Source organism: Bufo bufo, chromosome 2 (assembly GCF_905171765.1).
Source record: "Bufo bufo chromosome 2, aBufBuf1.1, whole genome shotgun sequence".
Taxonomy (NCBI): Eukaryota; Metazoa; Chordata; class Amphibia; order Anura; family Bufonidae; genus Bufo; species Bufo bufo.
In genome coordinates this window covers 102,440,624-102,463,377 of record NC_053390.1, presented here as the reverse complement: position 1 = coordinate 102,463,377, position 22,754 = coordinate 102,440,624, and the positions used below count along the sequence as shown (strand labels likewise).

The following is a 22,754-nucleotide window of genomic DNA, read 5'->3' as shown; positions in this document are numbered from 1 at the left end:
TTATCCCGTTCTGTGGCAGAGCTGCACGCCAGCAGATGGCCTGACTGAACCGCGTGCAGGAGCACAATGCCAAGTACAGTCTACGCTAAACCCAGTTACGACACGTCACCGACCTACAGAAGCAACAGACGTATGCTCATCAATGCACGGGATCCATAAGACGGAAAACCGTATATATAGCTCAATGTGGCGGTGACCAATCTCACCCGTCCTCTTCTATAAAAACATAATTACACTTTAAATTAAGCCAAAAGAATTACTTAAAAAGATACGTTATTTTCTAAAGCAGTGTCTGACAAAGCGCTCTAGTCTTTTTTATCATGGAGTCTCGAGCTGCACTAAGGGAAGGATTTCACGTCTTGCCAGCGAGAACAAAGACTTTACAGAATAAAACTTGTCAGAGGGCTCCCTCTGGTGGTCAAAGCAAAGAAGGACCATTAAAGCTGGCAATGCTGAAATTTGTAACTGCAGTTCAAATAATGGCATTAATAAAACATCTGCTAAACATTAAGAAAGCATCAGGGGGTGGCATAGAAAGAAGAACTTCTAAAGAACTTAAACTGTGAGCTCTCACAAACACGGCCCTCGCTCCTATTGTCTGAATTATTGACTTTTCAATCTGTAACGTCCACTTAAATTTTTTTTTTTGTACATGTTCCCTCTAAATTGTAAAGCGCTGCGGATTATGTTGGCGCCATAGAAATAAAAATTATTCTTCTTCTTCCAAATTAATAAGGCCTTCGTGTTGATGGTAGAAGAGAAGAAAGAAAGACTGGGCACAGAAAGAAAAAAAAAAAAACAACGATTGCGTGAAGGTGAAGGAAAGTGTCTAGTGACTTCTGCAACAAGTACTTGACTAAAAGAAGAGAGCTTCTTGCCAACCTCTGCTCAGGGAAAGTGCACTCAAGGACAGATGTATGGATGCTTTAGCCTGTGGTACAGCGCGTTTCAGGTCGACACAGAAACTATGTACAGACAGGCCTTGGTTTACAGCTCAAATATAGATGTAAATGATATGGACTAAGAATATATAAGTGCATCTGCTGACTGCCCTCAAGTATGCAGGCACAACACGAGCGTGTTATCAAACAGCACGACTATAAACGGACACGCCTCGACACAAAGACAGAATTCGAGTCACGCCAGGGTCTCCAAAAAACGCAGAGCCTGCCCTGAACTATATCCCAGGAGAGCCGTCTGCACCACAGATCACGCCAGGGCAGAAGGGTCTTTATCCAGGTAGGACATGCATGTCAATGTGAGGAGCCCTCTGGCATGTGCTGCCTGTGGTACACCCAGGATGTACATTATCACAGGTTTATCTATAGGACTGTATGCGATTGTCTAGGTTTCCTTCTGCATTTCTTTTTTTTTTTACTTCCCTCTGATGGGATCAATTCCGTTTTTGAACAAACAAAAAAAAAAGTTATGCAAGGGAACACAAAACGCAGACACAGCCATGGAACACATTAGTCCTGGGCCTCGTGCACACTGCCTTGGTTTTGATCTGTCTGCAATTCTGGCAGATAGTACACCGAGGCTTCTTTCACACTTGCGCTTTTGCCTGATCCGGCAGAGATCAGCAAAAACGCTTCCATTTCTGATAATACAATCATCTGCATCTGTTATGGACAGATCCTGTTGTGTTTCCTTTAACATAGCCAAGACGGATCAGTCATGAACGCCATTGTTCCGCTTTGCTCTCCGGTATGGGAACGTAACCGTAACAGAACGCAATGCATTTTGGAGCACTCCGTTCTTTTCAGTTTTGTCCCCATTGACACTGAATGGGGGTAAAACGGAAGCGTTTTTTTCTCCAGTATTGAGATCCCCTGCCTGATCTCAACACCGGAAAAGTTAGACGCAAGTATGAAAGTAGCCTGGCCCATTCATTTCTATGAGGCCATGCACACATGCATATTTTTTGAGGATCTGTGGGGTCGTTTCTCAAATTCTAGAACAAATCCTATTCTGGTCAGTAATGTGGACGAGAATAGCCATTTCTATTAAAAGGGAGCGAGAAAAATGCATTAAGCGCATATGGACGGTATCCGTAGTTTGCGGACCCAAATACGGACATGGTCCTGTGCATGAGGCCTTAATAGAGGATATGGGGACACAGTCAAATATGGGGCATCAGTGCAAGAGTCTCTTAGGCTGCATACTGTATCTCTGATCTTAAGGCTCCATTCACACGTCCGCAAATGGGTCCGCATCCGTTCCGCAATTTTGCGGAACGGGTGCGGACCCATTCATTTTCTATGGGGACGGAATAGATGCGGACAGCACACAGTGTGCTGTCCGCATCTGCGGAGCGCGGCCCCGACCTTCGGGTCCGCAGCTCCGCAAAAGATAGAACATGTCCTATTCTTGTCCGCAGCTTGCAGACAAGAATAGGCATTTCTATAGGGGTGCCGGGCGGGTGAGTTGCGGGTCCGCAATACACCACGGACGTGTGAATGGAGCCTAAAGGGATTGAACTCTATGTTAACATTCACAAATCTGCTGGAAACAGCACTATAACCAGCTAGCTTACTAACCTATTGTAAGGCTATGGTCAAACATGCATGTATGGAACGCAAAATCAGGAGTGGATTTAAAAAAAAAATAATAATATATAGAATCTGTCCTTAAAGGAGACCCAAACCTTTTTTTTACTGAAATCAGGAGGGTGCCCGTCCAACGGCGTCTTCCATTGAGTAACACTGCCGGCGAACATGCAGGCTACTGACGGACAGGCCTCCATCGCTGGTCATTTTGGGACAGGATCTCACTGCTAACAGCGCACAGAAGCAGGTGCTCCAATGACCACACATTAGTCAGCGGGTGGCAGTGCTGTTTCCGGCAGATTTAAAAATGCTAGCATAAAGTGGTAAAAAGGTAAATTTGTGTCAAATAGGACAATTGTAGGAGTGATACCTTTACTGAATAACTAGATCTTTTTTGCTTTTTTTTTCCCTACAAAATTATTCATTACCACAGGTTTGACAGGCTCAGGGTACTTTCACACTAGTGTTTTTTGATTCCAGCAGGCAGTTCCTGCAACGGTAAACAGTGTACAAACGGAAAGCCTTGCGTTTAAATACCGGATGCAGTATTCCGGATGAGACGGATCCGGTATTTCAAGATCAAAACGCAAAAATAGCTCCTCCTATGTCGCGACGCATGCGCAGACTGGAAAACTGGATCCGGCATTTTCTGGAACACTTGGTACCGGATCCGGCATTAATACATCTCTATGGAAATTTATGCCGGATCCGGAAAGTGCGGTATTGTTCTGGGATTTTGGCCGGAAAAAATACCGCAACATGCTGCGGTATTTTGTCCGGTCAAATACCGTACAAGGGACGGAACACAACCTGATCCATACTGAACGGATTGCTTTCCATTCAGAATGCATTAGGACAAAAACGGATAGTACCCTAAGGCGGCACCATGCCATTTTTGCTCCACAGCTCTATAATCTTAAAAGGTCAAAGGAGTGCAACAATTAAGTAATAAATCCTTCACATCAGACCAGCCAAGGAAGACACCTGGCTAACCACAAAAATTCCTCTGGGCGGGAATTCAGCATCCAGACATTACCCTCCCACACCCTCCTGGAAGGAGAAGACAGGGCTCTGAGATCAACTAAAATCAACCAGAAACAGCTCCAAAATAAACCAAAAACTTAACCTACTTACTGTTTATTGCCGACGTTACAAAATTGCATTCGCCCAGTCTGCAGGATTTCTGGGTCACAACTGGCAGGCTGGCATTTGCCATGCAGAAGAGTCTCCCTAAATTAAAGAGGACCTGTCAAAACGCCTGACATGTCCGTTTCAATAAATACTTCTATTCTCTATGAAGTAACAATTCTGGAGCTTTTTTTTCCCCGTAACTGCAATATGCCATTCCTCTGTTACGCCTCATGGAAATGTATGAATAAATTGACAACTAGGTGCTACCAGTTCCCTCGTCAAAGGGGCATGTCTCTACAGTCTGGCACCGTCAGCAGTGGTGCACGGTGTAACGAAACGTCCCCATTGAACACCTAGTTACTTACTTGTTCATTTGTAGGAGGATTAAAAGAGAAAAAAAGCAAAGTTGCAAGTAAAAATGCTCCAGAATGGTTACTTCATGGTCAATACAAGTATGTGCTACATTAGACATGTTGGGAGTTGGGAGAGGACCTCTTTAAAAGTTCCCACTTCTTCCACACAAGTGGCTGCCACACACACACAATAATCCATCTGGCAACACCTGTTGACATGGCAGGGTTACTCTCCGTCTTCCTAGGACAGGGATCAGCAACCTCTGGCACCCCAGCTGTTCTGAAACTACAACTCCCAGAATCCTCCTTTCACTTCTATTGGAGTAACAAGAAGAGCCAAGCAAGTGTGCATGCTGGGAGTTGTAGTTTCACAGGTTGCTGATCTCTGGCCTAGGATGTAACAAGACACACGCTCGACCAGATGTCTGGTGAGCAAGGAGCTTCCAATTATTTAAAAAAGAAGCAGAAGGAGCTTGGGAGGAGTGCCAAATATCACCACGTACCGGTCCATGAACCGCGCAGAGTTCATTCGTAGAAATGACGCAAACTCCTCCCCATAGTCAAGACCTGAATAAACTGTGCAAAATGCATAACGTAAAGCGCCTGCTGATGCCTCAAACACCGGTATAGCCTGCATCCAGCCACTCCGCCTGGGTAACCAGTGTCTCTTTACAGTAGATGTTCCCCAGAACACACAACCTTAAGCACACCGCAGCAGCCGCTCACATTTGGCTGAAAGGGCATGTTAAGTAATAGGGTCAATAAAAAGTAATAGCCACATAAAGTCTGAGAGTGAGCGGAGAAGCGGCTCCATGGTTTACAAGCTCAAAAGGACCCGCATGTTGCAGCTGCTGGCAGATTTCGACGCAGTAACGTAGTCCATGAAAAGAATGGCGCTCACCTGGCGCTGCTGGCTGCTCGTTCCATTCACTGGCAATAAGAACTTCCAGAATCTGAGTGCTGTATTCTGGGCTGTCCGAGCTGCAAAATGCATAAAAAATAAATAAAAGGATTAGCGCCGAAATTCTTTAAAAAAAACGGCAATTAAAAGATCATACAGCCTCTAGTGAGACAGTAAGAAGAAGAATGCACGGTTAAGCCCGTAACCTACCTTCCGACCTGGTTTCTGAAGAGAAGCGGGCTGAAGATTTCCGACAGTAGCTTTGCATTCAGTAAGTTCTTGCTGGAACTCTGACAAAGTGTAAAGAAATGCTTCAGCATATACTGGAGCGTCAGCCAGTACTGTTGGGGCACATTCGCCGACTGGATGATCTTCCTCAGCAGCTGAGCGTAGTCATCCGAGGTTAAGGATTCTGCAAACAGGTTAATTAAAAAAAATTTTTTAGAAAAGGTTTAGTCCAAAGAGTCATGCAAGATCCTGAGCACTTCTGGGGTGAAAAAGGATGTTCAACTGAAACTGTAACCACATAATGCTACAGAGCAGACTGTTTAGGAGGAGCGATTGCGAGCAGCAAGTCCCAAGCCATTGGCTGAGGGACGGCACCTCCAGGTCTTGTTCTTGTGTGAAGGTTATCAGATCAATACCCTGTTCTGCAGCATGTGACAGAGAGGTAGGTTTGGGGCTTGACACCAACACGCCACTACATTTGTGCTGCATGGACTTTGTGAAGAGATAAGCCTCGCAGCCAGCAGCAGGTGTTGAATCCTGCAGAACCTGGAACACCATGTCCTCCCCAAATAAGCGTCATTTGCCAAGCGCTGATAAAAAAAAGGTTAACAATTACCTCTCTCTGCACACAGATACAGAGACCTTCATATTGTTAAACATTACACATTGTCTTCTTCTCAGAATTATAGGGTTTAGAAGAAAAAAATACCAACACTGCACAGAAACCGCGACAAAGTAGGAGTCCTCACCTTTAACAGCAGAGAGCATTTCATTGTAGGTGGTGGCTGGAATGACGGGGCTAGGGAGATCTATCAGGTATCTCTTTACAGCATCACCCAGATCTGGTAAGTCCAAATGTTCATAATCGGCCGCTGCAGTATCTGGAAAAAGAAAAAAAAAAAAAAGAAAAAAATATTAATATATATATATAAAATTTTTAGTGCATCCAATATACATAAACAGAGCTAAAAAAGATCATCACGTCAGCTATCCGACTGCAGGAAAAACAGTGGCTGCTCCTATCTTACCTTTCTATATTCACACACATTGAATATATTTGCAAACTACTACTCCAAGTGAAGGATTGTAAGAGTTAATACTGGGCGCCAACGACCCAAACTACTACTCCGAGTGAAGGATTGTAAGACTTAATACTGGGAGCCAACGACCAAGCAACAAGGTTATGGAAGTAGATTTTAACAAGTCCATGTTTTGCCTGCAAATATTTTGTATAAACACACATAGGACTTTTAAGGTGGGGAAGGCCTCAGGCAAGGCAAACAAATGAACGAAAACTGAAGTCTCCAGGAATGAGTTGAGGGAAAAAAAATAAATAAATTATGAGCGTCAGATTTCTGCATTGTTTTCAACAGAAGAGCAAAAACTTCGGGGGAAAGGATTAGGGATCGACCGATATTGATTTTTTTAGGGCCGATACTGATAATTTGTGAACTTTCAGGCCGATAATTTATACCGATATTCTGTGAAATTTCATTTAAAAAAATAAAATAAAATCCTACACAAATCTGCTGAAAATGAATATTTTTATTGTTAATGTGTAGTTGTTTTTTTTGTAAATCTTTTTTCTTCATTTATACTTAATGTTTTGGTGTTTTTTTTTAACTAACTTTTAGCCCCCTTAGGGACTAGAACCCTTGTCCTATTCACCCTGATAGATCTTTATCAGGGTGAATAGGATCTCACACTGTCCCTGCTGCTCTGTGCTTTGTGCACACAGCAGCATGGAGCTGAACATGGCAGCCAGGGCTTCAATAGCGTCCTGGCTGCCATGGTAACCGATCGGAGCCCCAGGATTACACTGCTGGGGCTCCGATCGGAGGAGCAGGGGAGAGGGGATCCTGTGGCCACTGCCACCAAAGATTAATACTGGGGGGGCTTGTGCGGGGGGGGCACACTGCGCCACCAATGCTTTTAATACTGGGGTGGGGGGCGCACTGCGCCACCAATGATTAATACTGTGGGGCTTGGGGGGGCGCACTGCGCCACCAATGAACATAAATCTCTCATTTATTCATATACAGGAGGCGGGAGCTGGTTGCAGAATCACATAGCCGGCTCCCGACCTCTATGAGCTGTAGCTGCGATCCGCGGCTCCTGAGGGGTTAACTACCGCGGATCGCAGCTACCGCTCATAGAGGTCGGGAGCCGGCTATGTGATTCTGCAGCCAGCTCCCGCCTCCTGTTCAATTTGAATGAATGAGTAAGTTAACATCATTGGTGGCGCAGTGGCCACAGCCCCTCCCCTCCTCTTGTCTTCTCTCCTCTCATTGGCGGCAGCAGCAGCACAGGGGGAGGGAGACACTGCTTCCTTCTCCCCTGTGCTGCTGAGGGAACACGGACAGCGCTGAGAGCAGCGGGATCCTTGTTCCCCATACGTTATCGGAATATCGGCAAAATAGATGCCGATACCGATAACGGTCAAAATCCTGAATATCGGCCGATAATATTGGTAAAACCGATAATCGGTCGATCCCTAGAAAGGGTGTGGGGGGACTTGGAAATCAGACATTAAGGGCTCAGACACACCAGCGGGTGTGCCTTGTGCCGGTGCTACAGTTTGCGGACCCATAGACTTGAAATGGGTCCGCGATCCGCAATATAATAGAACATGTTAATTTCTTTACAGTGCGGAGGCACGGACCGAAATCACACGGAAATACTGTAGTGCTTCCGATTAGTGCCTCTGCACCGGAAAAAAAATAGGCGAAGTCCTATCTTCGGTCGTCTCTGGCAGATGTACACCCATTCAAGTCAATGGGTCCGCATCCGCACCACGGAGTGCACACGGCCAGTGCCCGTATATTGTGGGCTAGCTATTAACTGAGCGCTTATGCTCGTGTGCATGAGCCCTAAAAATATTTACGGCATATGCACCTCTGGGATCTGCACCTGTCTCCTACACAGGGGTCCCCAAACCTCCATGTTGCCAGGTGAGTTGGCCAATGGCAGCCACATCCAGGCAGAGAGAAAAATGGAGAGGTGACAGCACGTGTGCATAGCTCTCGCCATTGAACTCTATAAGACAGTTTTTGTGACTCCCACAGATATGAATGAGCAGGCAACACATGAGCAGGCAGCTCTCCATTCTCCACCTGGATGAAGTGGGACAGGGGTCAGGAGGCCTCTGCTCCAGAGGAGGGGGGACCTGCACCTGTCGGACATTTACAGCATATCCTGTGGATTTGAGATAAATGTCTAAGATGGGAATACCCCTTTTAAATGTAATTCCCTTTTAAAAGGAAAAAAAATAATACATTTTGTATTATATATGTCTGCTAAAACCCGACTTTTCTACATGCGCCCAGAAGCAGGCAGCATGGTGGCTCAGTCTTGCACCGCTGGGGTCCTAGGTTCGAATCCCACATCTGCATGGAGTTTGTATGTTCTCCAAATGTTTGCGTGGGTTTCCTCCAAACATTCTGACAGGGAAAATAGATTGTGAGCTCCACTGGGGACAGTAAGCAATGATAGTGTCTGTAAAGCCCTGCGGAATACATCGCTATAGCGCTATATAAGTGAGTAAAATACAATGAAGATCCAGAAAAGGAGAGATCTGAGCATATCATGCACTTCAGGATTGTGCAGTAACTGGCGCCATCTACTGGTTAAAAATTGAATCATTCAGTAACAACATATAACTGCCTATGACCGTCATGGACGAGCTGCGTCACACCCATTTATTAGGTTTACACTGGCAGCACTATTCATTCACCGCATGACAGCCTGCCATTTTTAAATAGGTCACACATGTAGTACTTGAGGTTTCCTCTAATTTCCACATAAGACTATGCATTTACTGATTTCATCTATTTTGCAGGCTCGTACCATAATCAAGGATCTGACGGAGCTCTGCCACGCTGATGCCACTCTGGGATCGATATAACGTGGTGGATTCCAAGCCTGAAAGAGAGAACAGGATGAGCAATGCAACAGAAACTTACACAGGCAGTACCTTCTAGGCACCATAACAGTAGACCACTTCTCTCTCTCTCCTGCATATGACGAAAAACACAGATCTGCAAAATACAGATGAGGTCTGTGTTGCATTCAATATTTTTGGGAACCCATTGACTTCAGTGGGTCCGTGGACCGCATTTTGCGGCCAAGGATAAGACAGGATATGTTCTATTTGCGGAACGGACATACGGATGCGGAAAACACGCTGATCATCTGTATGTCCGTTCCGCAAAAGGCATAACATGTCCTGTCCTATCCTTTGCCGCAAAATATGGTCCATGGACCCACTGAAGTCAGTTGGTCCAGAAGAAAAAAAAAAAAAAAAACATACATAATGTGCATGAGGCCTTACTTAGAGTTTTTGACTGTTTCTTAGGCTACTTTCACACTGCCGTTTTGGCTTTCCGTTTGTGAGATCCGTTCAGGTCTCACAAGCGGTCCAAAAAGGATCAGTTTTGCCCTAATGCATTCTGAATGGGAAAGGATCCGCTCAGAATACATCAGTTTGCCTCCGTTCCATCTCCATTCCGCTTTGGAGGCGGACACCAAAACACTGCCTGCAGCATTTTGGTGTCCGTCTGACGAAACTGAGCCAAACGGATGCGTCCTGGCACACAATGTAAGTCAATGGGGACGGATCCGTTTTCTGACACAATCTGGCACAATAGAAAACTGATCCGTCCTCCATTGACTTTCAATGGTGTTCAAGACGGATCCGTCTTGGCTATGTTAAAGATAATACAAACGGATCCGTTCTGAACGGATGCAGACTGTTGTATTATCTGAACGGATCCGTCTGTGCAGATCCATGACGGATCCGCACCAAACGCGAGTGTGAAAGTAGCCTTATGCTACATAAACTTTAATATCTGACAGGGTGATCAGCCCAATCAAGTCCCCAGATCTCTGCCATCAGAAGACATGGATTAGACAGGTTTCACACGGTTATATTATGGGGCAACCCTTGCCTCCCCTTGTGGTTCAAACAACCTGAGCTGCACTCACATCAGCACTGGGGCCATTTCTTTCGGTAATATTACAGAACCGGATGGACCCAATTATAGTAAATAGGGTCCATTGGGCACCATTTATGTCCGTTATACGATGAATCCTGCACCATCGTTATTCTTCTTTTACTGTTCCAGTAACAGAACAGAAAAATAGAAATAGCAGCACTGATGTGGACCTGGCCTTAGATAACCAAAGAACCATATAATCAGTTCATTAGAAGTGTGTGGGCCTCTGTGATCATGTATAGACACTACAATGAAGCTGTACCGCAAGCTAGTGACCTACCCGACTATATACACGCAGACCAGATACACATCTATTGGGGGATAACACACTGGGCTGCAAATGGAGAAGCCAACTACAGGAAGCAATAAGATGGCGGGTGGCTGCAACCTGATGGGTCGCTCATCTTCATGAGCAAGTACCGTAAAGAGTTATTCCAGCTCAATTAAACCAGTGCTCAATGGCCTCACCTCATTGATCACCCCCACCGCTGCCAGGGTCCGTTCTTCCGAAATGGCCCAAGAGCCCATTCACACGACCATATTTTCGGTCCGCATAAAAATGTTTGTGGACCTGTTAATTTCAAAGGTTCCAGATCCGTATGTCCGATCTGCAACCTCACGTAAAAAAAAAATAGAACATGTCCTATTCTTGTGCACTCTACTGAAAAGAATAGGCATTTCTAACAGAGCGAAACACGCTGATCCACAAAATGCGGAACGCACGTGGCTGGTATCCGTGTTTTGCAGAAACCCAATATGTGGACCGCAAAACGGATACGGTTGTGTGAATGCCCCCTGGGGGAGGGCAAAGCTGCAGCCAGTGACTGGCTTAGTGGTATTCCCAGCCATTTCCTGCCCTTTCGTCAACAGGAGCAAGAAATGGAGAGCAGCAGGGACCCGGGCACATCAGAACGGCAGTAAATGTAAGATCCTTTATTATTTTTTTACAGCATTGCTTTAAGTGCGCTGGGATACCCCTTTAATGACACAAACTTATATGGATTAGCAGAGAAAGGTGGCGGCGCTGTAAGTACCTTTTCTTTCAATGGTCTCTATGAGCTTGATAAGGACTGCTGGGGCAGTCTCTGGTGGTGAGAACTGTTCCGTCAGATCCAGGAGCATGAAAGCTACGGGAGAGAAAAGAGGGAGAAAAAAAAAAAGCCATTAGTTCCCAAGCTACGTAGAAACAGGAGAGTTAATGTTTAAACTCTGAGCAAACACTTTATATTTGACATGTCTGAGCAAACCTTACATAAACCAGACCTGGCTGCAGGAGACAAGGCTGTGTCCTCATCTGGATAGCCTCCTGCACGGGGATATCTTTAAACCAAACTGCAGACAATTCAATTCAAAAGAGAGGAGACATACAGCCACACACCACCAGGGGGAGCTAGAGACAACGCTTACGTGCCACATAGGGGAGGCCAACTCTAAGCAGCGCTGCATTTTGGGGGCAATGTCTCAGCAGGTATGAAGCTAGAAAATGCACACAGATGGCCCGTGTTCAGCAGGATACCTATAATTCTGCTAAAAAGTGCTTTTTTTTTTCTTTTAAGAAAGTAAGAAAAAATATCTAATCTACTTAAGAACAGTTCACAAAAATACACGTACAATGTTTTTTAGTTGCAAAAAAAAAAATACATACAAAAAAAAATACAAAAAAAAAGAAAAAAAAAAAGCTTAGCATCTGGAAAAGACATCTGCTTTCTTAGAAACTTCCATTCATTCCAAAAGTAGAGCACCAGGGCAGCCATTTTTATACAGGAAAAAAAAAAAATTGTTCCAATCACATCTGACTTCTGCACTGAACACAGCAAAATTTGCTTATTTCGGAAAAGCTTGCTTTAAGCTGGATCCAACTAAAACACATAATGGGGAACAGGAAAAGCTCGCGCCCTGCACGCTTCTTAGGTTGAAAAGGTACATTATAAGCAGCGCACAGCTGTGGCAACAAGGGCAGGGGTGCGAAAGTACAGGATTACTCCTCAAGTATTGCTAAACCCTTCAATGAGCTGCATCACGGCTCGGCCATTACAGGGCTTCACCCGTCTGCATTCATCCGGGGAGGAATGTATAGAAGAGGCTTTCTGTTCAGAAACCTGAAAGACTTTCCATATTTTTTTCCCTGCATACTATAAAAGGAGTGCAGCAAAATCATCTAAGACACAAAGTAAAAAAAAACAAAAAAAAAAACACCACGCAATAGAAAAAAAAAAAAAAAAATTAATTAATAAAATTAATAAATAAAAAAAAGCTGGCCTGCAAGCAAGCGCCTTTCTAAACCTTTACTAAAATACTTCCATATGACTTGCTTTCTTTGTGCTGTAACCCGTTTTAATAACTTTAATAAGGGTAAAGCATCCAAACAGAACAAAACTAAAGCGCCATATAAAAAAAAAAATAAAGCATTCATTATACTGACAGAGACAAGAGAACAATTAATCCTCTGCTTACAGGAATTAAACAATAACCCTGCTTAATCCCGTGCAATTTCCAGGCAAGCAGCTACCTCGGACCATATTGCAAGCGTTTAATCTCTCTGTTCTTGTAGACTTGCATAATCAGCAGTGGAGAGAAGGGCAAAGTGCACACACAACTCTGGGGAGGAGGACAGCGTGCAGAGATACTAAACATGGCCACATGATGGATTGCAAATTCCGCAGGCAGATATTTCATGAATTTCCAGGAGATGGCAAAATGAGAAGAAGACTTTAACTTTGAAATCGGCCAAGAACAAAAAAATAAAAAATAAAATAAAAAACTCCAGGCATTGTCCCTCAGGCTATACATACCCTTCACTCCTATGTGGAATGTGGACACTAAGCTCACTCATTTTTCACGTGACATTAGGGACCTATTCGTCCCCCCAGGGCTGAAATGGCTGCTCACAGAGAGCAACAGATGGCAACGGATGACACACCAAGTAGAGATTATTCTACCGCAAGTCTTAAAATGCTGTACAAACTGCGTAGACTCTGCAGGAAAGAAATAAACGCTGATTCAGCAAGGACTAAATTTTGGGACCTCCTCCTAAAGCTGGTACAGGCATCTGTTATATTACGACGCCTTCATGAATATGGCGGACGTGTTCATTTTCCAAGTCTCTGACCTGGAATGTGAGCTACTCAAAAATCCCTCCTGTTCCCAGATGAAAAAATGCAAATCTTGGAACGGGGGTGGGGGGGGGCGTCAGGATGGTGAATAGCCCCTTTTCATTTTAGGAAGGTAGTCAGGAAATGATAATCACCGAATTGCAAGGGTTTGGGTAGTCGAGGGTTGAATGAAACTTTGGGGGGGGGGGGGGGGGGGAAGGGCATTGAAGATGCAGAAGTCACAGATAATAAGTCCACAGAGCAGGAACTGGAAGCCGGAGGCTCTCGTAGCACACACAAGTGATTAAAGCCACCAAAGAAACGCAAGCCGCGTAGAAGACGTGACAGGACCAGCAGGTTCCTCCATGCAGCACATCCACAACTTGCAGCACACATGTTTTGTACCTGCCACCAGAACTTTTGCTTGCTTGCAGCTCTTCTGAAAGACAGCCTGAAGCTTAGGAGCACCAAACCCCCCTTTCAGAAACTTGGCAACCTTGCTGATCCCTTTGCTACAGTCCTCAATCAGCTTCTCGCTGAGTGCAATCATTTTCAGACGTTTTCTTCAAGCCAGGAAGGTCTTCTCACTGTCCAAGCACCATCTGAAGCTCCTCGCGTCATGGACGAGTGAGAGTGGTAGGATCTCCAGCAGGTAGTACAAGAAGCCTGTCAATGGCATGTCACCCACGCAGCATTTTCCATTAAGTCTATTTTTACTTGCATGGAGCCACAGCAAATCAGTTGGCTTCATAGATCAAGATGCCCTCCAATCCCCCGGCTCTTGTCTCCTGGTAACAGAGACAGGTCCGAACAGAGACTCTGGAGCCGACAGCATACCTTACATTTAGAGCGCTGCCAACATAGCTACACAGTGCAAGATGAAACCAGCTCGCAGCTGCACCTTTTGGAGAGGTCTTCAGCAGAAAGATATTATAAAGCCAATACCTGGCACAGCAACGTGGAAACTTATAGCGTCTAGATTTGTCCCAGACACATATACCTGCGCCCAGTCTTTTCTCCTGCAGGAAAGAGGTTCAAAGAATTAAGTGCGTGTGTGCAGTGACCTGCATGTAGGGCTAGATACCATCCAAGAAAGACAAGAATGTTCCTCACAGGAGTCTATGCCAGAGCAGACAAACCCTACCACCCAACTATTTCTAAAAATGACTTTCATCTTATTTGGGAAGGAGATCCTCCCAATATAAGGAAATCTGACTGCTGCCTGTCAGGGGTTGCCTCCTTGATTTAGATTGACTCTTTTCGAGCTTCTCTGATTATGCCTGAATTCTTCATGTTCACAAAACACACCACCACCAATTGCGCGGACACAGCGACGTACAAGGGGCTTAACCGGCTTTCCTAAAAGGTAGCAGCAACACATTCTGCGCAGCGACAGAGTCCCCAATGGAGCCTACCGTCTAGCTTCCATATTGCAGAGATTATGGCCAATTCCATAAAACCAATACAAGGGCTTTTTCCACAGGCCGATGAACAGGAAAGTTCATTCGCCCAATCATTTCCACCAATCAGCCAACAAATGAGCAAAAATGCTCGAAGGTCAGCTTAATGGATCTTTAACGCGGCCATAAAAATGCTGACCAGTTGACAGCACATCAAAAGGCTGCAAGGACAACCTTAAGTGTGAATGATCATTCTTGCAGCCTTTGCTCCAGTAATTATCTGGCCGTGTAAGGGTACGGTTACACGGTCAGGTTCTTTCCTGATGCAGTTTTGGAAGCCAAAGCCAGGAATGAATTAGAAAAAAAACAACCATTGTATCTGTCCTTAAAGGGGTTGTGTGGGTTCAGAGCTGAATCCGGACATACCCACATTTTCACCCAGGCAAGCCCCTCTGATGTTAGCATCGGTGCATTTCATGGGCAAGGATTTTTTTTTGTTTATATTGGCACACTGCTAGGTGGAGGCTTCCGCCTAGCAGTGTTCCTGGTGACATCAACTCTGATGGGTGGGCTTTAGCGCTGCTCTAGTCGTTTTATAGCCTCTGCCTAGCGGTACTTATGGAGAGCCCGGTACGTCACCGAAACTCAATAAAATGCCTTTGCCCTGCGCAACTTGGCGCACGGCAAAGGAGAGCATCAGAGTCTGAAATGCTCCTATGCCAACATCAGGAGGCTGCATGGGTGAAATTGTGGGTATGTCTGGGTTCAGCTCTGAACCCGGACAACCCATTGAATGGAGCGAGTACTTTTAATTACGCTATGGCGTCAACTGCAAGGGAGACTAAGCGTAGTATCATGAAGTAGAAGTGCTCGCTTGGCGAGCCACCTCTTCTTCAAAAAGCTGATCGGCAGGGGTGTCGGACCCCTGCTGTTCAGATATTGATGACCTATCTTGATAGATCATCAATATAAAACCCCCACACAACCCCCTTGATATTTTATCTCCTTTTATTATCCACTCCCTATTTTGACTTCCAAAACCTCATCAGGCAACTTGACCATGCGGCCATTCCCTAAAAGGTCCTTAAATGAGTGCCCATTGACATGTTATATCTTTGAACTGTGTTCCTTACACTCATGTACAAGTTCACCGATCCATCAACACGTTTTTAGAGGGTGAGAGGGAGCCCGAGTACCCAGAGGAAGACATGTAAAAACTCCATGCAGATGTCACCCTAGGTCAGATTTCACATACACTTTTTTATTTTTTTACGTGATATAATAAGCATCTCAAGTGCTTGTGGAGTAAGGAGCTAATAAGTATCCCTCCATATGATTAGTGTGCATTGTGGGAAATATCGTCTTGGCATTGCCCTATGTCTACAATCGATCACGAATGATGCAGTCTCAAAAGGGCAGAGCAGATTTCTGTGGGCAATTCATACCTCTGCAGGTTGGTAAGACTATACAGCAAGCAAAAAACTTTCCACAAAGAGCAGAAATAAAAAAAAATAAAAAAAAATAAAAGCTTCAATCTCTGCAAAGAGCCCACGCATTTCTGTAGCCTGGCACCACACTTGCTCTACATTGGGGCAACTCACCCACTAGTCAAACAACTACTGTTTTCCTACTTAGTGGCCGCTTTAAAGAGCCGGTGCAGGTGAATGGTCTTTGAGGTGTTGTACATCACGTCCCGACAGTTCATGCCTCAGTAAACTTGTGAATTATGACCTGTCACCCGCGTTTTATCGGCTATAGAATATACTTCTTAGAAATGGGAGCTATAAATAAGAGAACAGATGGCTTTTGTTGGCTCCAGTCAAAGCAGAGACGCGTTCTGGAAGGAAGCCCCAAGGAATTTAAGCTGGATTGAGTTCTGCTGCCCCCTACATGTCTTTGCTGCTTTAAGCAGCCCACAGTTTTTCTAATAAAATGCTATGTAATACAAGGGGGGGAAAAAGCAAAAATAAAATTAGAAAAAAGCAGAATAAAGTCTGGTGGAAAGAGCGCCCCATCAGAGGTTACAAGCACTGCTCCATTTCTACATCGGTCATCTTTACACAACACAAGTCTTTCAAGGGTTTAAAATCTTAATTTATGAGAACAAAATATCTGAAATGATGTTGCGCAGGAGAAGTGTCCCACCACATGGCTCTTGTGAAGAACATCATGACTGTGTGGCGATGGCGATAAGGTTAGTCACACATAAGATAACAGACATGTCAACGGCTAAATTATAGTAACCTGAATGACTGACATAGATTTTGAAGATACAGTGTAATACTCTACGCGTTGTCTACAAAAGGATAGTCTCAGATATACTGGTAGTGGTGGTGCAACAAAGCTACAAGAAAACCTCAATTCCTGCAAGACATTGATAAAACAGACAAGAGCATAACTGGAAAAAGAACTGTGGTGGGACATGCTATGCTGTCCGCCGCTGATCAGGTACATGGGCACTGTATCATGGATCCGTACAACACAAATCTGTGATATGGACACGTGTATGAGGACTATGTTTTAGGCTACTTTCACACTGGCGTTTTGGTTTCCATTTGCGAGATCCGTTCAGGGCTCTCACAAGCGGTCCAAAACGGATCAGTTTTGCCCTGAATGCATTTTGATTGGAAAAGGATCCGCTCAGAATGCATCAGTTTGCCTCCATTCCTCCTCCATTCCGCTCTGGAGGCGGACACCAAAACGCTGCTTGCACAGGCAAACGGATCCGCCTTGAAATGTAAGTCAATGGGAACGTCCTCTATTGACTTTCAATGGTGTTCAAGACAGATCCGTCTTGGCTAGGTTACAGATGATACAAACGGATACGTCCATTTTTTTTAGGAACCTTCAACAGTCTCCTCCAGAGCTCGGGGAGAACCTGTGGCGGTCGGGGATGTGTAAGTATCGAATACATAGTTTTAATTAGCATTTTTCTTTTGTACATTCTATCAATTTTCTTTTCCTTTTTCTTCCAGGGTTCCAGAGTCTCCACCGGCGAAGATATGGAGTTCGTTGTCCTCCATATAGATGTGGAGGCACGTCCCGCTTTATGGGACTACACCGACCGCCACCATGCAGACCATCACCATACCCGGCGGCTCTGGAGGCAGATCTGTGAGTCATTGTTCACTGGCTGAGGGGGATCTCAATGCGGCAGCTCAGAAAGAATATGGTAAGTACAGCAATATGTATTTTTACCTCATGTATAATATAAACCTAAGACCATGCTAATATTGTAATATAATTTAAAAAAATATTTTCCCACAGTTGACAAGGTTATGACTCTGTGGCGGTCAATCCGCGACCGCTTCAAGAGAAATTATAACAAGGAAGTTCAGGCCCAGAGTGGATCCGGAGCAACCTCAAGTCCGCCATATGCGTACAGTGCTGCCTTGGGGTTCTGGCGCTTAGACGGACCCTGGCGCTTAGAAGTTAAATTATATATTTTTTCTCAAAATAGATGTTAAATAATTTTGCTTTCCTCTCCCTCTGCGTACAAAGGGCTGTCTGAGCTAGAGGATCGTTTGACACCTCTGTTTCATGCAGCCCCCTACGGTCGGAGGGACAATTGTTCTCTCGTTATGACAGCAAGGGGCTGTCTGAGACAGAGGAGCGTTTGGGCACTCTGTTTCTGGCAGCCCCCTACATTTAGAGGTAGGCATAGCATATAACCTGGATGCAGTAATACAAGGCCTTTTTTTTTTTTCTCTCCACAGAACTGCCAGCAGCTCTCGGGTGCCTTACCCAGCTCTTGAAGCGGACGCCACCCCCAGCCCTCCTGTCCCTCATATACCGGTTCGGGTCAATGCTGGTCCCCTACTGGGTCCCTCTTTTCAGCATACGCTCTCACATTGGAGACAAAATGTGAGAGCTATGTTGAATAGCAGGAGATCCGGTAGGAGCCATCGGGAGGATTATGGGAACCATGTAGAGATAGTTTCCGATGCTCTAGAAGGTTTTAGCGATGAGAGGAGAGCGTTGGATGACTTGGCATGTCAACTCATCCCTCACCAACATTACGTGCAAAGCTTAGTCCCCCAGACGGGCCAAATGACTCCGAGCAGGTGCACGAGTTAAAAAATTTGATGGAGAACAGGTCGTGGGAAATTTTGCACCTACCCCCCATCCCACTCTTTTCACCCACCCCCTTTCCGCCATCTGTCCTTTTCCCACCACCCGGAGCATGTGTACAATCTTTTTCTTCTCCTCCTCACTACACCGCTCCAACTTCTTTTCCATCTTCAACACATGCTCGGGAACATTCCAGTTCGACCCTTCAACTGTCCACGCCCTTCAAATCCCGCCTGCATCTTTTTCCTGCGGCACGTCGTTTTTATCCCTCCACAGAAGACAGGGGGCTACGGCTGCCGGTTCAAGAATATCCACCTCCAGTTTTCAAATATATATATATATATATATATATATATATATATATATATATATATATATATAAAAAATTATATATTCTAATTTATTGTTTATATAATTTCTGTAAATTGTTAAAAAAGTTTTCTTTACTTTACTGTGTTTGCTTATTTTATTTCATACTCAACTGTGGCCACTCCAGCTGTGGGGAAAGTAAAACTCCCAGCAACAAAACACATTGAGTTTATTATAACGCTTGTAAAATAAAAAATAGTTTTCTTGGAGTTTTATTTTCCCCACGCCTGTAGTGTCAAAGGTAGCAGAATATTTGATGTAGCACGATTAATAACGGGCTTTCTTAAAGCTCCATATTGATCTTATTCTGGCTGATTGGCACATGAACAAGCAAATGCTTGTTCATCAGCCAATCTGGTGCAAATCTACATGAACCCTTGTGGGAGTCACGGTACATGTGAATCAGCCTCATCAACAATTTACTAGAGAGCGCAAAATTTATATTTTGCTCTTTAGCACAGATGAAGCCGTCACATAAAAGTAGTGTCATTACCACAAGGGACAAGAAAGGAACATGATGCTGTTAAAGTTGTTGTCCGGGTTCAGAGCCGACCTGCACCCAGCCAAAGAACTCAGCAGTTCAAGCTAGAATGCTCTCCCTTGCCATGCGTAGGATCACGTAGAGAAAGGGCTGAAAATAACACACTGCAAACCGGAGGATTCCGACAAACAGTGTGTTTATTTCACAGTCTGTAATGGCCAGGCTTTAGCAATGTCATAGCAGTTTGACACGAGATGGCAGGGCTACAGCTCTCCCAATAGTGCAGGTGATGCCACGGGACTCAATGATGGACGAAGCCCTACGCCTGGCAGCACTATGGAGAACACAGTATTAGGGATCGACCGATATTGATTTTTTAGGGCCGATACCGATAATTTGTGAACTTTCAGGCCGATAGCCGATAATTTATACCGATATTCTGGGAATTTTCATTTTTGAGAAGAAAAAAAAATTCCTACACAAATCTGCTGAAAATTAATATGTTTATTGTTAATGTGTATTTTTTTGTTTATTGTTAATGTGTATTTTTTTTTTATAAATCTTTTTCATTTATACTTAATATTTTTGTGTTTTTTTTTTACTAACTTTTAACCCCCTTAGGGACTAGAACCTTTGTCCTATTCCCCCTGATAGATCTCTATCAGGGTGAATAAGATCTCACACTGTCCCTGCTGCTCTGTGCATAGTGCACACAGCAGCATGGAGCTGAACATGGCAGCCAGGGCTTCAATAGCGTCCTGGCTGCCATGGTAACCGATCGGAGCCCCAGGCTTACACAGCTGGGGCTCCGATCGGAGGAGCAGGAGAGAGGGGATCCTGTGGCCACTGCCACCAATGATTAATACTGGGGGGGGGGGGGGGGGGGGGCGCACTGCGCCACCAATGCTTTTACTATTGGCCAGGATGGGGGTGGGGGGCGCACTGCGCCACCAATGATTAATACTGGGGGGCTTGGGGGGGGCGCACTGCGCCACCAATGAAGATAAGTCTATCGATCATTCATATACAGGAGGCGGGAGCTGGCTGCAGAATCACATAGCCGGCTCCTGACCTCTATCAGCGGTAGCTGCGATCCGCGGCACCTGAGGAGTTAACTACCGCGGACCGCAGCTATCGCTCATAGAGGTCGGGAGCCGGCTATGTGATTCTGCAACCAGCTCCCGCCTCCTGTATATATGAATGAATGAAAGGCTTATCTTCATTGGTGGCGCAGCGGCCACAGCCCCTCCCCTCCTCTTATGTTCTATCCCCTCATTGGCGGCAGCGGCAGCAGCAGCACAGGGGGAGGAGACACTGCTTCCTTCTCCCCTGTGCTGCGGAGGGAACACAGAGAGCGCTGTCAGCAGCGCGTTCTGTGTTCCCAAAACGTTATCGGTATATCGGCAAAATAGATGCCGATACCGATAACGTTCAAAATCCTCAATATCGGCCGATAATATCGGCCAAACCGATAATCGGTCGATCCCTACACAGTATGTATAAATTTCTCCATAAAATGCCAATACCCTGCAATATTCAGTGTTGTAAAAGAGTTCAGAATACAGATATGTCCATGTTCAGCTCTTAACCCGGAAAACCTATTTTACAATAAGGCAGATTATGAGTTGTCGTAAAATACTATATATCACTAGTTTAGCATAACCATTCTTGTTGGTTGATTATAAAAAAGTAGAAGAAAGGTGTAATAAAAATTAATTTTTTATTTAGCATTAGAGAAAACATTAAAAACAATTACAAAACACTCTGCCCGCATCAGAAACAAAGTAAACCGCGAAACTGTCCCTCATTTGGGCGACGGCAACGGTTTATGAGGTTCTCACACATTTGGAACGCCTCTTCCCCTACTACGAAAAATGGTATTGGAGGTCCATCAGTACCTGGCAAAGGTCTCGGAGGTGGTAATCCAAATTGCTTTGAATACAGGAGGCGTCCCATAGAGGAGTTTTTGAAAGCCATCGAGTCATTTGCTCGTCCATACGCTCCAATGTCAACTGTGACAAATCGATAATCAGCATCTGCAATGGCAATTAAAGGGGTTGTCCGGGTTCAGAGCTGAACCCAGACAAACCTATTTTCACCCAGGCAGCCCCCCTGACTTGAGCATCGGAGCAGTTCATGCTCCGATGCTCTCCTTTGCGCTGCGCTAAATCGCGCAGGGCAAAGGCTCTTTTGTTTACAATAACACACTGCCCGGCGGAGGCTTCCGCCGGGCAGTGTGTTCGGTGACGTCACAAGCTCTGATGGGCGGGCTTTAGAGCGGACCTAGCCGTTTTACTGGCTAGAGCAGTGCTAAAGGCCGCCCATCAGTGCCGGTGACATCACCGGGCTCCCTGAGCAGCCAGAAGAAGAGGCTTCAGCGCTCCTGCAAGGGACCCGGTACGTCACTGAGTCTAAGAAAAGTTCAGTAAAAGGTAGGACATGGATGTATGTTATATGTTTGTCTGTCTTGTATTAATGTAACAAAGTCCTCAATTCCGGACAATCCCTTTGAAAATGGAGAAATATTTTTTGTAGTTAAAAAAAAAATTCTGATCCACTTCCAGAAGGTTTTCCATGAACTTGTCTGCTATTTGAAGCCACTGTTCTGTTGTTGGATGTGGTATGAAATCCTCATGCAATACCTCCCACAATGCACGACAAGTATCACGTACTACTCCGGAGATCGTCGAAATTCCCATGCGATATTGGTAACGATGACAGACTTTCTCCAGTAGTAAGAAAGCTTTAAAAAAATTATATGTACAGCGATCAAAAAAAGACAAATCTTTTACCTTGTCACCATCAACTGCTCTGCAGGAGAAATGGCCGTTCTGTAGCAGGTATCCTGTCTTTCAATGCGTGATGAAATGCGCTGCAGCAGCTGGTCATAACTATCAACAGTCATGCGCATATAATTGAAAAAAATAAATATATATATAAAATCTGGATTCGCTAGATGCTCCAAATACAGGACTGAAAAAACGCCTCTGGTCATCCGTTTGGAAGTTATAGGGTGTATCCAATACCGGCGGCTTCTTCTTTCCTGGTCACGTCTTCTCCATCTTGCTTTCGGGATTAGAAACCTCAATCGCAGACGCAAGTGTGCAGGCAACATGGTTCCAAAATACAATGATCCTGAAGGGAGGTTTACCTGCTTAAATACACTGTCAAAGTGGGTGGACTCT

At 45.0% G+C, this 22,754-nt stretch overlaps 1 protein-coding gene across 2 annotated transcripts in view; it reads right to left on the bottom strand.

The window, feature by feature from the left end:
- The window catches only part of PIK3R1 (phosphoinositide-3-kinase regulatory subunit 1), a 51,222-nt gene that overhangs the window by 7,191 nt on the left and 21,277 nt on the right, over nt 1-22,754 (bottom strand). Inside the window, exons 1-6 of one of the 2 annotated variants that reach the window (XM_040421366.1) lie at nt 13,654-13,940; nt 11,191-11,283; nt 9,009-9,083; nt 5,912-6,043; nt 5,145-5,346; nt 4,935-5,014 (exon numbers count right to left, since the gene is read on the bottom strand). In XM_040421366.1, the coding sequence (XP_040277300.1) occupies nt 4,935-5,014; nt 5,145-5,346; nt 5,912-6,043; nt 9,009-9,083; nt 11,191-11,283; nt 13,654-13,798 (727 nt within the window). In that variant the 5' untranslated portion in view covers nt 13,799-13,940. Of the gene's footprint in view, nt 1-4,934; nt 5,015-5,144; nt 5,347-5,911; nt 6,044-9,008; nt 9,084-11,190; nt 11,284-13,653; nt 13,941-22,754 lie in introns of those variants that run through there. The other variant, XM_040421365.1, reaches the window with a different exon arrangement.